The 18,058-nt window shown below is 37.3% G+C and overlaps 2 protein-coding genes across 2 annotated transcripts; one reads left to right on the top strand and one right to left on the bottom strand.

Annotated features, from left to right (window-relative positions):
* The first annotated feature begins 983 nt into the window (after nt 1-983).
* LOC112576164 (protein FAM166B-like) lies at nt 984-5,821 on the top strand. The gene is made up of 7 exons (XM_025258443.1): nt 984-1,235; nt 1,569-1,644; nt 3,134-3,257; nt 3,487-3,714; nt 4,274-4,475; nt 4,841-4,932; nt 5,559-5,821. Exons 1-7 carry the CDS (start codon nt 1,150-1,152, stop codon nt 5,687-5,689), a joined length of 939 nt encoding a protein of 312 aa, XP_025114228.1. The 5' UTR covers nt 984-1,149; the 3' UTR covers nt 5,690-5,821.
* An 859-nt stretch (nt 5,822-6,680) lies between these two features.
* On the bottom strand, nt 6,681-14,990 carry LOC112575497 (myogenesis-regulating glycosidase-like). Its single transcript, XM_025257405.1, has 6 exons — nt 13,842-14,990; nt 13,095-13,311; nt 12,429-12,564; nt 11,846-12,161; nt 10,745-10,905; nt 6,681-10,275 (listed from the first exon to the last, which is right to left on the bottom strand). The coding sequence occupies exons 1-6, from the start codon at nt 14,909-14,911 to the stop codon at nt 10,013-10,015; spliced, it is 2,163 nt and encodes a 720-aa protein (XP_025113190.1). The 5' UTR covers nt 14,912-14,990; the 3' UTR covers nt 6,681-10,012.
* Between the last annotated feature and the right edge of the window lie 3,068 nt (nt 14,991-18,058).

Genomic DNA, 18,058 nt, shown 5'->3' with positions numbered 1-18,058 from the left:
ATAAATTATCTAGATACAGAGAAATGAAAGTTATTAAAATGTTATTTCAGGCGACTTTCTGATATCGCATATATCCTTTCAAAGAAAATTGTTCTTCTAGTTTCGACAAAGTGCTTTTTTTGTAAGCGAAGGTGCATGGTGGATATAATTAAAGTAACTATAACTCAGCATTTTCGTTATCTTACCACAATGCATTTTCTTTTTTTCCTGCTTTAAAAAGTTGATTGCCACGACGACTAGATGTAAGTCCCGTATATGGCAGCTTGAATCAGTTTAGCTCAAAGAAAATTCTAAATGGTTGGTAGGTTTATTAGACAGAAAGAGTTCTTTCACTTTGATGTAATTTCGCACAACAAATGGTAGGAACATTAAGGAAAAATTTAAGTGCTTCGAGAACTCTACCCCCAACACCCAAACCCAGACACACCCGACCTCCCGATAGCCATGCAGCTGTGTGAAGGCACGATTTTGTATCACTGGACTGCTGGCAGACGATTTTTTTTTCCCTGCTAAAACGAGGCATTAAACGACAAAGCTTCCGGTTTAGTCACAGTCTTTGTTTAGGCTCGCAGAGACTATTATCGGAGACAGATAGACAGCAATCCACCTATACACATCATGACGAAGAAGTCACACTCGAGAGAAGAACTCAAACATTTCTCGCAGGAGTGTGAAAAAAAAGCTTTAATTACGGCGCCAAGAATAAATCTGCCCCATACAGCTTTTCTATAAGATAAAACTCAATAATAATAATTGGTATTGGCACAGGGAAAGATATTTTTCAGAATGTTATGCCTAATGCCTTTTAAAAAAAGTTAGTCCAGTAATGTCGCAATGTAATTTCTAATGCTTTATTTTCACTATTAGACTTTTTTATTTAAAAAAAAATTAATCCAAAGATTTGATTCAGAATACTTTTATCTGATCATAACAGAAAAATCGAGTAATTCAGATCAGCATAATTAAGGTCCAAGCGTCAAAAGTCACTTCCGGTAGCTACATAGCAACAGCGGAGGCGACCGAACAACGGCGGAAGAGTTCACAACACAGCGCCTGGATAGCTGGTGGAGAAAACAAAGTAAACTAAAAGAAAGCAGTTGTTGATCATTCTGAATCTACATATAATTCTGATATCGTGGGTATCTCAAAATGACGACGATTGAGTTTGGAGGGGGTCCGACGATCGAGCAACGTCGAATGTTCGCAGGGCTGCAAGATGAAACACAAGTACCCGGGTATCATTTTCTTTTAATAAAACGAAAATAAACCTCTGAAATATTTTGTTGTATAGAAATGTCAATAGGAAAAATACCACACGATATCACTAACTTCTTGTCTGAATTACGCAGATGATGCAAATCTGTCATCATTTCATAAACTAAGATAAATGATCTTATTAATAAATTAATAGGTTGTCTGATATATGCACGAATTTAATAGCTAAATAAAATTATTTTAACGTGCAAAATCAAGTACTGACTGTTTTTAGTTTAGATCGTTCACAAGGGCTATAAAATAAGAAAGTTTTGGTGCATGTTCTTGATTGTGTCATATATGTGTGTATGTAGATATCGTGGTTATATCCCACAAATGAAGTACAGAATTGGGAAGACATATGGGAATGACACAAATGAAATTTTTAAGGTAAGTTTTAACATGAATGTTCAAGTATGCACACACACACACACATTTAAATTACTTGTTCACTTTCTGGATTTAAAAATATGCAGACATGTCATATATTCAGAGATACATGTATGTGCCCAAGAAAACTAACAGTGGGTATACTTTCTCTTCAAGTATTTTGTGTATGTACTTTAAGATGACTCATTCTCTTAGATTTCTGCTGGGCAACAGTTAGGAGGAATGTTACAAGTTCTACAATAGATCTATGAAACCATTCAGTGTGGTAACTCGCACTTGAAAAGTTGAAAAAAAAATTGCTATGAGAATGAAACTGCCCCTTTCCCCAATGTGTGAAGGTTGCTGGCTCACTGCCTTTGTGCTTAATCAGTAGATGCATAACATACTCTTATCTTTAATCCACCTGTAGTCTTTTTCTCTGTGTATGTGCATTGATATTCCATTTACCATTATCTCTTTCTACATCATGGTCAAACAAGCCGAGTGAAGTAGGACATTTTGTGATTAGGCAGCTTTATATCTGCAGCATTACTTTAATTTTGGTGAATTTGTAGGGAGATCTGATCCCTTTGTTAATTGTACATTACGCAAGGGAAGTCACCACATTCTTGATGTAAGAGCTTGTCTCCCATGCACATCATTTGGAAAATTAATTGCAGTTTAAAATCTTTGTACTGTTTCTGATAACACTTCTTTCTGCACCTTCATAAATCACATCATGCAAATGTTATGCAGATAAAAATTAGCGATGAATTGCTTTCTTACATTTTCTTATTTCTAGGCATAGAGAGTACTGAGGTACTTAAGCTTGATTTTCAACATTCAATTCAATTCAATTCAATTTAACTTTATTATCTCACTAGGAGAAATTACAAGACGTGTTAAAACAACTGGCTTATAATAAAAACTTATAATAAAAACTTAATAACAACTTAATTCCACTCAAACTATCATCACACAAACACCTACAGTCCATGTAAATACCCAACTAAATAAGAAACAACACTAAAACTATATTCCCAAAACCACACACCCACACCCTCACACTCACAGATCCTTACAACACTTGTTCAGTAAGACAACAGACTTGTGTATAAAACTATTCCTAGAACGGACAGTGGAAGCTCTGGGAACAATAAAACGTCTCTTGGATGGAAGAAGGTTATAATACTGAGCTAAAACATGTGTACTATCTTTCACAATCGCTCTCGCTTTCCGTACTACTCGCCTCTCATACAACTCACTCAGACACTCCTGCTTCTCCCCAATCACCTTCCCACTCACACTCACAACTCTATCTAACACATTCATAACATATCCCTGATAACACAGTAAACATTAATAGTTTTTATATTTTTGGTACAGCATTTAAAAAGTTTGGTAATTTTCCTTTAACATGTTCTTTGTAATGCATGATCTGTCTATATATATTTTGTGCACACTTGGCTATGTATGCATTCCTGTCCACCCCATGTGCCTGCATTTACAGGAATTCGGTCTCAAAAGAGCAGCGACAGTTATCGGTTATGTACCAACTAAGACTACTGGGAAGCCACTGCCAAAGTCTAATGGTGATAACATATACACAGATCAAATGGTTCCTGGATATACAGGTATATACACTGTTACTGGGCTCATGGCTGAAAATTCCATTTGAATTTTATGAAATTATAAAAATTCATGTTTGTAATCCATTTTTCTTTCAAGGTATCCTACTTAGGTTAGGTGTGTTTGGTCTATGTATTCCAGTATGAAAGGTGTATGATCCTGTTTGCAGGTATTGAATATTTGACAGTAGATTTTTCCCTGTGTGTGCACATAGAACTTATTCCTACTTGGCAGGTTACATCCCACGACTCACATTTAAATATGGCAACACCTACAAGCGAAAATGTGATGATTGCATCCAAGAATTTAAAACCAACCTGGAGAACTATGAAGCCAAGCAAGATGAACTACGGCGACAGACTACCAGCTGTCCACGGCTGACTGCAATCTCTTATGACCCACTGGTCCGTGACCATCTCAACTTATTTCGTGATACACATCCTCTGAGGCCAATCCTGATGGGTAAATCATGACCCTGCTTTCTTTCAGTGTGCATGAAGGTGTGCACAGGGTGTATGTGTAGCTATGTCTGTAGCAGTAACAACAAACCTTGTGCACTGAGTGCTGTCACTGAAGCAGAAAAGGCCGTATAAAATTTCTAAATGGGTAAACAGCAGACAGTTTTTGTTTAGTGCTGCTAAAAGCACAAAGTAACAAGCGCAAAACTCCATGTAAGCATTGTAAGTACTATTAATACTATAGAAAAAAGTCACATAAAGATACAAAGCATTTTAATTGGTCTCTCAGAACTTCTGAAAGAAACATCAGATTAGCTGTTTTCATCTGAAGCACAATAGCACACAATAAAGTCATGGGTTTTCCATTTTTTTTAATGTTCTACCGTATTTATTACTTTTAGGTTCTAAGCAATCATTTTGGATTTTAAAATAAATTTGGCTGCAAACAAATATTTAGTAGTGATTAGTTTCTTAGGTTATGAAAACACTGGAGACATTGTAATACTTAATTGCCTTTTATGCTGAAATCAGAATTATTTCTACCATATGGGTCTTGTGTACAGAAGATAAAAGGCCATTGCTTGAGCCACCCATGCCTGGCTATCGGGGCTTTATCCCACGCATTAGCCCCACAGAACTGTCTCTGGGACAACGGTACCACACTGGCACGGGCAAGTGCCTGAAGGCATTTGCCAAAGAACAGGCTCGCCATGATGCTTACTACAAGGGCACATTGACAGACACTTCTTCTGTTACTGTTGAAAGGTCAGTCATGATCTTGATCATGATATCTGAGAGAAAGAGTGCAGGGGGTATGTTGTTCTAGCCTATACTATGGGGAAACGGTGCATGTGTTTGAGAATGAGAGGGAGAGAGAGAAAAAAAGAAAATTTTATTAAGGCCACTTCTGAAAAGTGAAGGAGTTACACATTTACACCTGCTGTTTTCTGAGAACAGCAGCAAATGTTTTAAAAAAATTCCCATTGATGAATTATATATTTTAACATTTATAATCTCACACAGGACACTTGTACTCACTAGTAAACCCTGAAAAAAAAGTATGGTCTTAGGCAGAGTATATTCACATTTTGCATACCTTTTCAAATATTGTGTTTCTTCAATCTGAACAGGCAACCATACAGTGGAGCTGGGGACCCTGAATATGATCGCAGATTGTACCCCAAGGGGGGCATGCTTCCAAAATATACAGGATACCTACCACGTATGTAGTTCATGTTTGTTACCAATGTGCTTTGCTTATGCTTGGGTCTTTGTGTTCATACAGTTATCCTCCTGTCTTTAGCTGCTAACTTCCAGGCAGGGAGCAGAAAACAGCTCTTTAGAGGAATGTTTTACTGATGTGCTTGCTTATTCTTGGGTCTTGGTGCTCATAAATTTATTGTCCTGTCCTTGGCTACAAAACTTCCTGGCAGGGAACAGAAAACAGCTCTTTAGAAAAATGTACATTTTATCAGCCCTTCATTTTCATTACATAGATCTTCATCACCTTTCTTGACTGTTTCATTCACATAACTTCAGACCTGCAATAAATGTTCCAACACGTATACACAAAATAAAGATGGTTGAATAAGCAGACAGATCTGTGAGGGAGAATAAAGTCTAAGTAAGGTGGAGAAAGCTAAGAAGCAAATAGCATTTAAACAGATTATGGCATTATGTGATTGCTAGAAGGTCATTGCTGTGCAATTCCGGATCTGACAGACTTCTGATTGTTTGCAACATTTATGTGACCACACTACACACATAAATTTCTAATTTATTTGCCCATTGCTTGGTGATTTTAAAATTCCTTTTACTCAACCATCAAGAACATATTGTCTTTTCCAGAAAGGAAATTTGTATTTGGCAACACTTACGGGGATACAACTCGCTCACTAGAGGTGTGCAGCCATAATTTGCCCAGTTATGCCGATTTTGTGAAGACCAAGCCTCCTCATCTGCCAACTGTACTTTGCTGAGACAAACTTGGGCTAGATCACCTGCATATTGGCTCTAACTTGGACAAGGTCCTCTGCTGTTTTTACATGCTTTCTGAGAACAGTTTGAGTTGAATTCCGATGACATTTTTGTTCACAGTGCAGCTCTTCTATTTTTTTTCTCAGTACTATATAATTTTAATATACTGGAAGTCGGTGAGAACCTTTTTAAAATAGTGGATCTCGCTGTTCACATGACAAAGAAGTCTCTATTTTTTTCCAGTTTAGCTGTATTGTCTTTTTTAGTTATCATTTCTCTTTCTTTTTTCATTCTCTTTACACTCTAATCTCCTCTCTCATTCTTCATCACACACACACTGCCTTTGCACAAAATTTACAAGTTATTTCATCGAGTCAAGTCCTAGTTGACTGTTGGGGGATTTCTTCTTAGATCCGATACAAAACACTTATAGACTATATTTCTTACGCTCTGGTGTCATTAGCCAATGTGGTTAAGTAGTAGGCTGTTACCATGAGCTTATCTGTGCCTTATTTTAAAAAAGGATACAACAATTCTTTCAGTGAAATGGTTTCAGGGGGGGAGAAAAATAGAAACACTAAAAATATTTAAGAAGTAGTGCGTTATTCAACTCTCTCCTTTACCACCAACAGACATCTTTGCCTTGTTGCTGTATTATAAAACAGCAAAGCGCTTTTTGATCATTTTAGACTGTGGATCTGCATAGTTAATGAGAGAATAATCATACCCAGCATGATCTTTTACATTAAAATATGGTGACAGCAGCTATATTATACTTTCCTGTACACAAATAGCAAATGAGATACATTTGATTGATTAATTGATTGCTAATATTCTGTTATATTGTAGATCTCATGCAAAGGACTTGTTTGTTGTATGTTTTAAGCTGTCACTAATGACGCATTTTACTGTATAGGTGTATGATTTTTTTGGTATTAGTTTGCAATGAACATGTATTCTGCCCATAAACTTTTGATATAAAAACTACAAGAATGTAATGAAAGCCTGTAGTTTATTAAAATCCCATATTAAAAACTTGGTATAATGATCTTTTAAACCTCAAAGTAATTAAGTTAAAAGAAACAGTTTTTAGATGTTTTGATGTTGTTAGCAAGTTTTCTAAGTAATATACATGGAGTTATAGTCTGACAAGTTATAGTCAGCAATGTAACGATGAAACTTAGAAATATTTCATATCAAAGAAAACAATCATTTGCTGTTTCTGTCCATGCTCAATAGAAGGCTAACAAAGCTAACATTTCAAATACTAATTACAATGTCCAAAGCTACATGGCCACTTGTGTAACATACACATGGTGTAGCAATGATAAGGTCTTAACTCCTTTATGGCTGTCACAAGAGCAGATACACTGGAGTGTCATGCTAAGACCTCTCCACATCACCATGCCCCTCCACAGGGCTGTCTGGTGGGCTACGGTTAGCACCTGTCACCAAAACATAGAAGATTGGCTGTCCTGGGTTCAGTTCTCATCTCGGGCAGGCTGTTCTTTCTCTGTATATGGCATCTGTTTACAGGACTGGCTACATTATGTGATATAACCTCAGTTTCTGGCTTGGCATAAAACACTGATTCCCCCACTCCCCTCTCTCAGCAACATATAAGAAGACGGCTTAGACATCAAACCTTCTCAACAGGATCAAGTCATAACTAAGCTGCTCTCTTACTGCAGCTATGTATCTTTATTAGTTTTTGCATTACATTTTTAATACAAATTAGAGTGGATTCCCTATAAACAATTTTTTAGAAAAAGTGACCAAAAAAAAAAAAGCAAAAAAATTATGCTGTAGTCTTGACAGGTGAATATGAATGCAGCTTATAAGGCAATAAGATGTCATGTTCCTTTAAAAAACTCAGCTTACTATACAAATTCTTATTCACTAAACACCAACAGTATAGTGAGCAAACTGTTTTATCTATTGTTCAAGACCTAAGAAGCACACACAATCTATTTAAATATTTAACAAGTGAAAAAATATCTGCTCCAAGAAAATACTTTGAAAACATGGAAAATTACTGATTCCTATCATCATGAATATTCAATCAGCTGCATTTAAATTTGCCATAGAATGTTGTGGTGTCAAAATGCTATACTGTTTAGCTGCAGTAGGTTGTATAGGTCTTCAGAATACTGCCTACCATGTACAGGGAAATATTGAGGTGAATACAGATGTAACTGTCAATGTCTTTTTTTTTTTTTTAACTTTTCAGCCGAGAATGGAAGCCAAGTGAGATTTCAATGTATGTGTGCATGTTCCCCTGTGCATGTGTGAATGAAGATAGCTAGTGACCAACCTGTCAATCACCATCATCATCTATACAGCTATTACATCAATGACTTCCATTATAACATGGCTTACAATAGCTTCCTTTTCAGAACATGAGGAACATGACCTTGTTATTTTCCTGCTTTTCAAAGCAGATTGAGATCAGAAATATCTCAACCCTGACAGTTTGCTGAAACTTTTAAATGTCTGATTTTTAATTTACTGATTTCTCTGTCTCCATCTTTTCAGATTTCATTGACATGACAATGGCCTCTTGGGTGTGGTGGCCCATAGAAAGAACTGCTTGAGAATTTAATAACATAGTTAATACAAAAGGTAGGCAGCACAGTAAATGACACCACAAATGTGTGACATAAAGAACCAATATAGCTGAAAAGAAAACTGGAGATAGTTTACATCTTCAGTTAAACATGCTTTAGAGGTGATGTGATTACCAATGCAACATTTATAAGACTATCAAGCAGACGGCAACAATGAACTACAAGTAAGAAAAATCTAAAGCAGCAGTGGATGTATATCTGTGTCTATTCAACATGTACAATAGTTACAATAAAACGAAAGAGCAAGCAGTTTTCCACTCTTCAAACACCATCAGTCATATCAACTATAATTATTATCATTATATAAAAATGCAATATTGCCCTAATTACTTTAGTGAAATTATAAATAAAAATTGTTAACCTTTTGTCAACTTTCGCACATAAAGTTTTAATTTAAAACAAAATGTCCATCTGGCAAAATACAATCAGATGGAGCAAATATGAACAGTGGAATAATTTTACTTATCAAATGAAATTTAAAAAAGCAAAATTTTATATCAGTAAATGACAAAAAGGATATGTAGGCATGGTTAACTGATGATGTTTTATAATAGTTAATCACCACACCATGAAAGATTCCACATTTGATTTAGACTATAAAAAATAAACATTAAATAAATACATTCAAATAACATAGCATGTCCCACACATCAACAGTAAATACCCTGTGTACCGGTGTGTTAGGAATGCTTTTCACCTGGAGTACTTCTCACCATTACAATAGAGTCTTGGTCTTATTTGAACCTTTTCACAGAAGATGTGGCTGGAAAAGTATTCCAAAACACTAACATCACAGTTCTGAGGATTTTCAAAATTTCTTCCTCCAAATATACATATTAATCTTTATTTAGACACAACATACAAGACAGATTATCATACCAAACCATTAACTTAGAAACCAAATTTTAAAAAAAGAATCTCTTTCTCTCCATCAACCACTCATATGAGCAAAAATAAAGTGAAAGAAAATTTTTATAAAAATACTTTTCAAGCACCAAATCAACAGTTTTGTTGAACAGACAAAACTTTGTTGTCTCCAAGCTCACATTTTATCAAAGAGAGTACTGACATATACAAATCTGAGTATTACTGTAAATGCCCAAATACATTTTGTCCTCCAAAAATACATTATAGCTGAATTTAAGGGCCAAACTTATACTACCTAGAAAGAATGGTTCAATCTGTAGGAGGGAGGTAAAGGTAGTAGATGAAAGCAATCAGCAAAACAAGATGAGCTAGCACCAATGTGCATCTTAACTCCCCATTTTGGTCAAATTATTCTTATCTGTCTTAAATGAGGTCTGGTCTTTCATGAAGAAGCATTTGGCCCTTGTTAACCATCTGCCATCCATCCAGCTGAGGTGCCCTTAGGCATGTGCAACTGTGCACCTGCACAGGGCCACCAAATCCCAGGGGCTACTATACCATTATATATTGAATATAAAACAGAATGAGAAAATAATAACACAGCGGCAATGTGGCTGAAAAACATTTGGAGAAGTAAGCTATATGTAGTATTATAACGTTCTGCCATAATGAGAATATCATGGTTTTATTGACACTGGCAGGCGAAGGGGAACCAATTCTTTCTCTGCCCAGGGCCGCCACGAGCCTAGAGCAGTGCCTGCATTCAGTAATGGTCTTTTATCACTTCGGAGCCTTTGTTTAGCATGTTCACACCACCAGTGATGCAATATTTCAAACAGTCACAAAAGTAGCCACCTGATACAAACTAACAGGGTAATCATGAAGCCACTGACCTCCTTTAAATACTTTCCCATGGAGTTCATCATGCCACTGAGTAGTGCCAACATTAGGCAGGTAGACATCACGACTGCGTGCACCTTTATCTAGGACAGGTGCCACAAGTATCCTGTCTCCCACAAGAAACTCACAATCAATGCGCTGAGCTGTCTCATCTTCTTCAGCTATCCACCACAACGGTCGTACCAATGGTGCACCTGTCAAACAAAAAAATTATTTGCATACAGGTTTGCTATGATAAGAGGTTATTTTAAAAGTATGAAAAGCAATTTATGTGTTTCATTCCACTTCCAGGGAGAACATAGTGTTGCTTGCCCTATAACTTGCTGGTATACATTAGCATCAATCCAGGAATAGTCTTACTTTATACATTAGGCTTCTAGATTTCTCTACCAAAAAAAATTATTGGAAATCCCTTTCTCTTTATTTCTTTTTTAATTTCAGGCTTACAGTTTAACTCTGATTTTGAAACAGTTCCTACATCTAAACTTGCCCACAAATTAATGTCTTGTTGAAAAGACTAATTATGGGGAAAATATTAGTTTAAATAAAAGGTAAAAATAAATGGCAAAAATGATTTAGCTTTTCATCCATTTAAAAATTTCTAGAAATTGCACACATTATGAATAAATTATGTACTAACATCATGATCTAGCATATAGTCACCTGTAATGATATGTTCCTTTGCTGCTCCCTGAAGAACACTGACAATGCGGTCTCTTCTCTGAGACAGCAGGTCCAGTGTCATGTCAGTTACCTGCTTGTCATATTGCCATGGCCCCACTGAAATCTCTAGTCCAGGCAAAAAAGATGCAAGCTGCATCCACCTGTAAACAGACACCACATTGCTGTCTCTAAATCAGCCTCGTCTGCACATAATCCAAAATACTAATAATTGTAAATTGTGGCCCTATGCTCCACTGGAGGCGATTAGGAACAAGAAGAATAATGGTAAAGTGTATTAGAACAGCACACTTCCCCATTTTATGGTAAGATCAATGTACTTTACAAAAACAAAATGCACAAGAAATATTTACATATTTATCATAAATAATAATATAATAAACACATGATTTATATAGTGCATACTCATGTTCATAAAGAAACGGTATCTTAGTGCTTGAGACAAGAATGAAACATGGACAACACACAAAAGATAGAAGGATACACAACAGTACCAATGACTATTAAAAGACAAATATAGGCACACAAGGAGCAACTGGGTAACAAAAACAGAGATTTGTGAATCTGCAGAGGACACATACAAAAAATGCACATTACGTACAAAGACATAGAAACAAACAAATAAACTAAGACATACATCAACATATATAAATACAATACAGAAAAACACCCACACAAAGTATTCTTCAACAGCACTGTATCAAAAGTATGGCAGTAAAGTCTGCTAGAGGAAATGGTGATCAGTTTAAAAAATGTAGCATTTCTTAACAGAGCTGGCATAAAACACTGGGCAGTTATGGGGAAAAATGAACTCAAGACTTAAACGTGTTAATGCATTTCCTAATGACAATACAGCTGACAAAAGAGCAGAGTTATCACTGTGCACTGAGGCACAGAGCCCGAACTAACATAATGGCAGTCTCGAAAACTCATGGAACAGGAGAAAGGACAGCACAAAAAAGACAAAGAGAGCTGCAGATCAGAAAAACTGAAAGCTATTGAAAGACTCAATAAATATATATTACATTTCCTGGGCCTTTGAAACTTAAAAACATATTATACTGCCCGTTGGAAAAAACTCACCGAATGTAAAGTTCACGGTCAGGCAAGACCACGGCATTTGATGTGTGATTATACACTGTTGTTGTGCCTCCCACTGGGCCAATCAGAAGAAAAGCGTATCCCAGCAGGCCCAGGGTCAGAACAGTGGGAATGATGCTCTTAAGCCCATGCTTGTGATCCCAGGAAGAGAGGCGAGCACCCACATCAAGCATCAGTCCTAGGTGCTGGGTACCATGCCCAACATTGACCACGGCATATCTGTCTCCAAGCGAGTGAACAACATCCATGTAGTGGCTGATGTAATCGCTGGGATTTGGCAACAGACTGCCAATGTCAGCTGCACCATCAGAAGGCAGAAGGCAAGTAAACTGTATGTATGTGTGTTGGGGGATGAGATTGTTTCATTATCTTATCTGTGTGCGTATATATGTTTGGATAAAACATGATTTTCTAAAACAAATGTTCATCAAGAGTTGTATTGTAGAGTTTACAAGCTAAAGAAAGTCTTGTGTTCTCTTAAGAAGCAAGTAATTTTGAGCTAAATTTCCCTTTTGACTGTGGTTAGATTTAACTTGAGGCTAAGAACCAAGCTGAACCAACTAACCTGAATCAAAGTAAAAAGACTGTACGAAAGCCTCCAATTTGAAGTGATGCAATCTGCTTTCCATCCACCTTTTGGCTGCAGAGTTAGTAAAGTCAATCAATGCACATGTCTTGTTTCCCAATTTTCCTTCCAGGACCTGTCCACATGACATCCACAACATCATTTAATTTGTTTTCCATTTCTATAAAGCTTTGAGAAAGTTGTGTGCATTTAAAAGATCAAACATTCTGGTGCTTGTCATTTAATCTCAGGTCAAGATAAACTGCTTGAACAAACAAGGATGCATCTTGCCATAAAGTCAGATGTGTCACACTCATGTTTGCTAGTTAGCAAGTGTGTCTATATCTGCATATCAGTCATGGCAGGTTTTGTACATCCTGCTGTAACAGGTAAAATATCAGACTGGAAACATCTGCCAGCACTAACTTAAAAGTATGATCAAATGCTGGCGGGTACTACACAAAGAAAAATTCTGGACCTAAGTGTCTGATATGGAATTCAGAGACAAGCCCCTGTCTAGCCATAGTACCATCAAACAAGCCAAATTATCAATCAACTGATATTTCAAATTATATGTTACTTGTATTCATTGTAGAAGGTAAAATCTGTTATTAGATATCATACTTAAAGCTAGAAGAAGAAGATGATGATGACATTTTTCTTCACCTTGCTGTCAGTAGTTTGGATGAAAACACCCATCATTTCACCTTCTTTGTAAGCCAAGTTGGTGTCTTCAATCTGTATGCAAGGCAAGACACTTGTACTGATATTAAAACCTGCTGTCCTCATCTCACTGACCATCTGATGTGCATTTGGGAAACGGTCAAAGTCAAAGAACAGGCTGCCCACTTTCCGAGTGTAGTTACCCACAATGAGCAAACGACTAATAAAAAAACAAAAGCATGATTATAAAGGTGAAGTGAGATACAAAAGCCACAGATGTCTGCAAATTTAAGTGTTGAAAACATAAGTCTGGAAACCCAAAATGCTTTAAGAATTCAACTTTCATTCTTAAAAATATATTAAACAATTTACTCAATTTAAAAAGCATCTTTCTTGTTTGATATTATTATTGCCTTTTACAAGGAAACATTACAGTTCATATATAACATTCCTATAAATACCATATAAAGTGATATGAATGTGTTACCAGTAGTGTCAGTTAAATCCTTGACCTTTTTAAAGCACAAAAAATTATCCTAAAACTACCTTAGAAAAGCTCTAAATTATATCACTATTATAATTTAGATATGGTATATATAATACCAAGATTGGGAGATTAGCTGCATTTCAGCTACAACTTTACTGCAGTTGCACAAATATGCACACATGCATGAAGAATATCACCAAATGTGGTTTAACATCTAAATTCCAAGCTGAAGCTAGAGAAACATTGTGTAAGTATAGATATACCTGCATGGCAACTTATATGTAGTTATGTCTTGCTGGAGTGACAACACTTGTGACTGAGTCAGATTCTGGAGATTTACACCACGTGTTGACCACACTGGATCTTGAAGCAGACTTTCATCTGGCTGAATCTTTGGCAAATGAAGAAACTTGGTCATTATAATCTGGTGTACATGCTTTGCAGTTCTTCCTTTGCAAACTGTGTATTTGAGAACAAGTGGCTTGTTATGCTCAGCTTTGTAAACAGAGCCATCATACTGGGCCCTGAGACACAGCTGTTGGTCTCCTGCAGCACTGACAGAAACGTGGAGAGGAACAGTTTTATCAACCACAACTGCAAAGCCTTCTGAGTTAAACCAGAATCTTTCCAACACAGGGCCATATTTTTCGTTTCCTGCAGACTGTGCAGATGTATCCAGTCGAGATGGGATAAATGGCTGCATAGGAACTGACACATCCTCAAGCGGCCACTGCTGCTCGTATAACGATGAACCCCCGTACCAGTGGGTACCTTGCAGGCGAATGCAGTTCTCTAGTTTATTGAATATCTTGGGTGTTGACCACATGACTGTGTAGCACGCGCTGCTGGCAATCTCAGATTCGCTCACTTCAAGCTGCACATCGTTCTTCCACTCCAGACACAAACTCTTATGATTCGTTTTGCGTCCTACTGAAATTCCGTCTTCCATTGACTTATTCATCGGTTTATGAGTCATTTCCTCGCATGCCTTCATCTTGATATCCTTAGCGGTCAAGTTTTCACCAACTGAATTTATCGACAGCGATTTTCCAGATACATTGTCGGAAAATATTAGCAACCTTTTTGTGGCACGATACTCTATCTCATGGTCCCCGTTGCGATATGCTAGAGATGTGAAGTCAGCGAAGATAGAAAACCCAAGCATCTGTCTAACGTAGAAGAGTCTTACAAAAATCAAAACAACTGCGAGGAGAAAACAAGCTGCGAGACACTTCAACCACCGATAAAGTTTTCTTCTCGGCAAAGCCATTGCACCTGTGTTTCTTAAAGAATATTCAGCGTCTAATCCTTCATGTCCAGACTCATCTCCCATTTGAACAGTCTACGCGCTTTCATTGCCATCGGGAAACAGCATCACATAGAGACGTTCTTTTTTTTTTTGTGAGATTGCTGTCCCCTGATTAAAAGAGATTTCGAGTTACCTACCCTGCGCGTATATCGCATATAGTTCGATCAGGGGTCAACAACAACAACTAAATAAATAAAAGGACTTTGACCATGCGAATTTGAGAGTAGTATTTAGAATCCTTATTCTGCACAAAGAATAGTCACGTGCTACAATAAATTTGTATTAAGAGAAATCAGAAAAGATAGTTATCTATAAGTGTGTGGTTTATTGTTTACACCTTCTACCTTCATTATAATTGCATGCTTTACGTTCTACTCTAACTGAACCTAGCTGATCATCTTAATTTATGTTGTTCAGTGTGCCTATACTTACCTCACTATCCACTGGCTGTTATGTTTCATTTATCATTAATGGTCTGCGCAAAGAGTGTGATCTACCCTATAGTAGCATTGGTCGATCGTGATGCTGCTCATTATAAGTTCACACATTAATTAATTATTATTTCAGGGATCGCGCACACTCATTTATGTACGTTTTTAGCCTGTTTTCAGCAGACTTGCCTTACCCAATCTTTAGGAAAAAACTGCATCCCACTAGATGTTTTTTTTCTATTCACCACCAATTTAATCCCGTTTTTTTTTTTCCTGTTTAGTTAATTTAATTGTCTTCTAAAGATTATTATATTTACTTGGAACGAAACTAAATTTATCAGACATATTAATAATTGTTTGGAAAGTGATTATACTTCATTTTTCAGTGGTCGTAATGAAGACGTCTGGACTGAATGATCAAACATACCAACCATTTTGTATTAGCGACGGGAAAAGGGGGGGGGGGAGGAGAGAGAACAATAAAGCCCTACAGAAAAAACTCCCTCTGCAGGGCCAGTGCTTTATCAGCCATACAAATAATTGACTTAAAAGTGCACCTTGGTGTGGTATCTCGAAGCCGAAAGAGTCTTTATCGCGCAAATTAACAGACGTGAAATTGAGGAGCGTATACGTGCACCCTGCAAAGTCTCGCTCTGCACACATTCTGTTAGATAAGGAGAGACGGTTGTGTGAGGCGGTTTGTTGTATAAACGTCATTTTAGTGGAGGAGTCACTGGGAGGACGGTTGAATGGGTGGTCCAGTTGCATACTGATAAACAATCGCTTGTCACCGCGCTGCAGTGAGAATCGTGAGGTCTTGCGTTAGCAAATCTCATCTGTGGATGTGGCACACGTTCACCGAGTGGGTTTATATCTTTCTTCCTTTCACCTTACACCTTCTCCTACGAAATCACCATTAGACAGAAGAATTTTCGTACATATATAAAACAGCCGACCCATGCACCAACCAGCAATCCTCCGCCCCTCAAAAAATGTAGATTGGTACGTCATGGCTACAGTATGTGACAAAGAAGTGTTTTAAGCTCAATGGCTAGAATATTCACAAGGCTACATTTCTGGTACATTATCTCAATCAAATCAAATTAAACTTTATTGTCTATTCGAGGAAGTCAAAGACAAATTTTTTTCTTTTGCTCACAAGCCCAACCAAATATTCCTTTTAAATCTCTTGGCATGCTCTACTACCGTAAAATCTCAACCAGGAACTAGACGGACAGTCTTCGAGAAAGATTTACATATGATTTCATTCTATAAACCACCCTTACTTAGCGGCGTAGGAAGATGCTCGGCTTTGGTGGTGGAGTGGTGCAAACTCCATGCTGACAGTGAATGATGTTCACATTCTTGCCTCCTCAGTATCTTTTTTGGAAGGGGCGCTGACACCTATCTTTGCCCCCTGATTCCTACACCACTACTACCTTCGTGAAAATCCGCCTTTGCATAGAGGATTTGACTAAATCATTGAGGTGATATCGACGATAAGCAAAATTAAATCTTCTTGTTCTTGCTGCTGTTTCTTTTTCTTCTTCCTCTTCTTCTTCTGCTGCTGCTGCTCCAGCGCACATTGCGACTAGTATCAGCGGCGGCGCAAGGCTGTGCTGCGTCCCCGTTCTCACCCCAAAAGTGAACCATTTATAAACACAAATATTGGATTATTACACGTTTAGGCTTAACTATTTTTTTCTGAACTGAAAATATAAACAATAAGCCTAGGCTTACATATTAATATTAATGATTGTCGTGGTCTGTCTCAGGACTCGTCAGATTTACCTTCGCTGGCACAATTGCAACCAAAATATTTAGCCGTCATTCGACAAGTCAAGCGACAATGTCGATCGATCCGTAAAGAACGATTTGTAGTGACAAATTAACACGAATAACCAAGCTGTGTGTGCATAACGTGTAACATTTTTTTCTTTGCACACAATAATAGTGGTAAGCTTATCCGCTTTACCCGTTGCCTTCCCACCTACAGAGCAGAACAAGCGTGATCGTGACTTGTTAAAGACTACAAATAGGAGTGTAACGGATCCATTCGGGTAATGGATATGCTTTGTTAAGCTTTACAACACCACTAGCTCAACCACATACGAGCTAGAAAAGCACTATAAGAAATAAGGAAATATAATTAAGGTAAAGAGACAAATCGTGTTAATAAAGTATATAGATATATGACAATATATAAAAACTCATGCAAACTTTTCTTTACAAACTCTCATTTGTTGTATGACCTGAATCATGATTCATTCACTTTTCTCCTTCGGACAAAGTCTAGTTGGGAAACACATTTTTTTCCGCACAGTCTTGTCCACAAATATATTTTTACAGAACAACTCAGCTCACAGATATTCTTTACGGCTAAGTCCAATTCACAAATACACTTTTTTTTACAAGACGGTTCGGTTCCCCCGTCCATCCTAGGGGTCCACCCCAACTATAGTCCCTTTCCCATCCACCAATGCCACCACTCCCTTGCCCCCTCGCACTCCCTGCTGGTCAACTGGTTACTTCAATCTGATGATACTCTCTGATGATCGGGCTTTCATGTAATACATGTACTGAGAAACTTGCGTGGTGAAGTCAACCCACAAGTAAAGGAAAAGTGTCATGCAAATGTCTTCTATGAAAATGATATTTTTCATAACAGTATTCATCACTTTAAAAAAAAAAAAAAGGCAGGCCATTTTTGCCTCCCTCTCCATGACCGCCATAGGCGACT

Source organism: Pomacea canaliculata, linkage group LG11, assembly GCF_003073045.1.
Source record: "Pomacea canaliculata isolate SZHN2017 linkage group LG11, ASM307304v1, whole genome shotgun sequence".
Taxonomy (NCBI): Eukaryota; Metazoa; Mollusca; class Gastropoda; order Architaenioglossa; family Ampullariidae; genus Pomacea; species Pomacea canaliculata.
Note: the sequence above shows the minus strand (reverse complement) of the source record. Positions and strands in the feature narration are given on the sequence as shown.

What these genes read in the sequence shown, in the direction of transcription:
- LOC112576164 (XM_025258443.1), top strand. Translation starts at nt 1,150, where the DNA reads ATGACGACGATTGAGTTTGGAGGGGGTCCGACGATCGAGCAACGTCGA. An exon ending in ACACAAATGAAATTTTTAAG is followed by an intron (nt 1,645 to 3,133) that starts GTAAGTTTTAAC and finishes CTGCATTTACAG; the next exon opens with GAATTCGGTCTCAAAAGAGC. An exon ending in ATATACAGGATACCTACCAC is followed by an intron (nt 4,933 to 5,558) that starts GTATGTAGTTCA and finishes TGTCTTTTCCAG; the next exon opens with AAAGGAAATTTGTATTTGGC.
- LOC112575497 (XM_025257405.1), bottom strand. Translation starts at nt 14,911, where the DNA reads ATGGGAGATGAGTCTGGACATGAAGGATTAGACGCTGAATATTCTTTA. An exon ending in TCCAAACTACTGACAGCAAG is followed by an intron (nt 12,565 to 13,094) that starts GTGAAGAAAAAT and finishes TCATGTGGACAG; the next exon opens with GTCCTGGAAGGAAAATTGGG. An exon ending in GACCGTGAACTTTACATTCG is followed by an intron (nt 10,906 to 11,845) that starts GTGAGTTTTTTC and finishes GTCTGTTTACAG; the next exon opens with GTGGATGCAGCTTGCATCTT.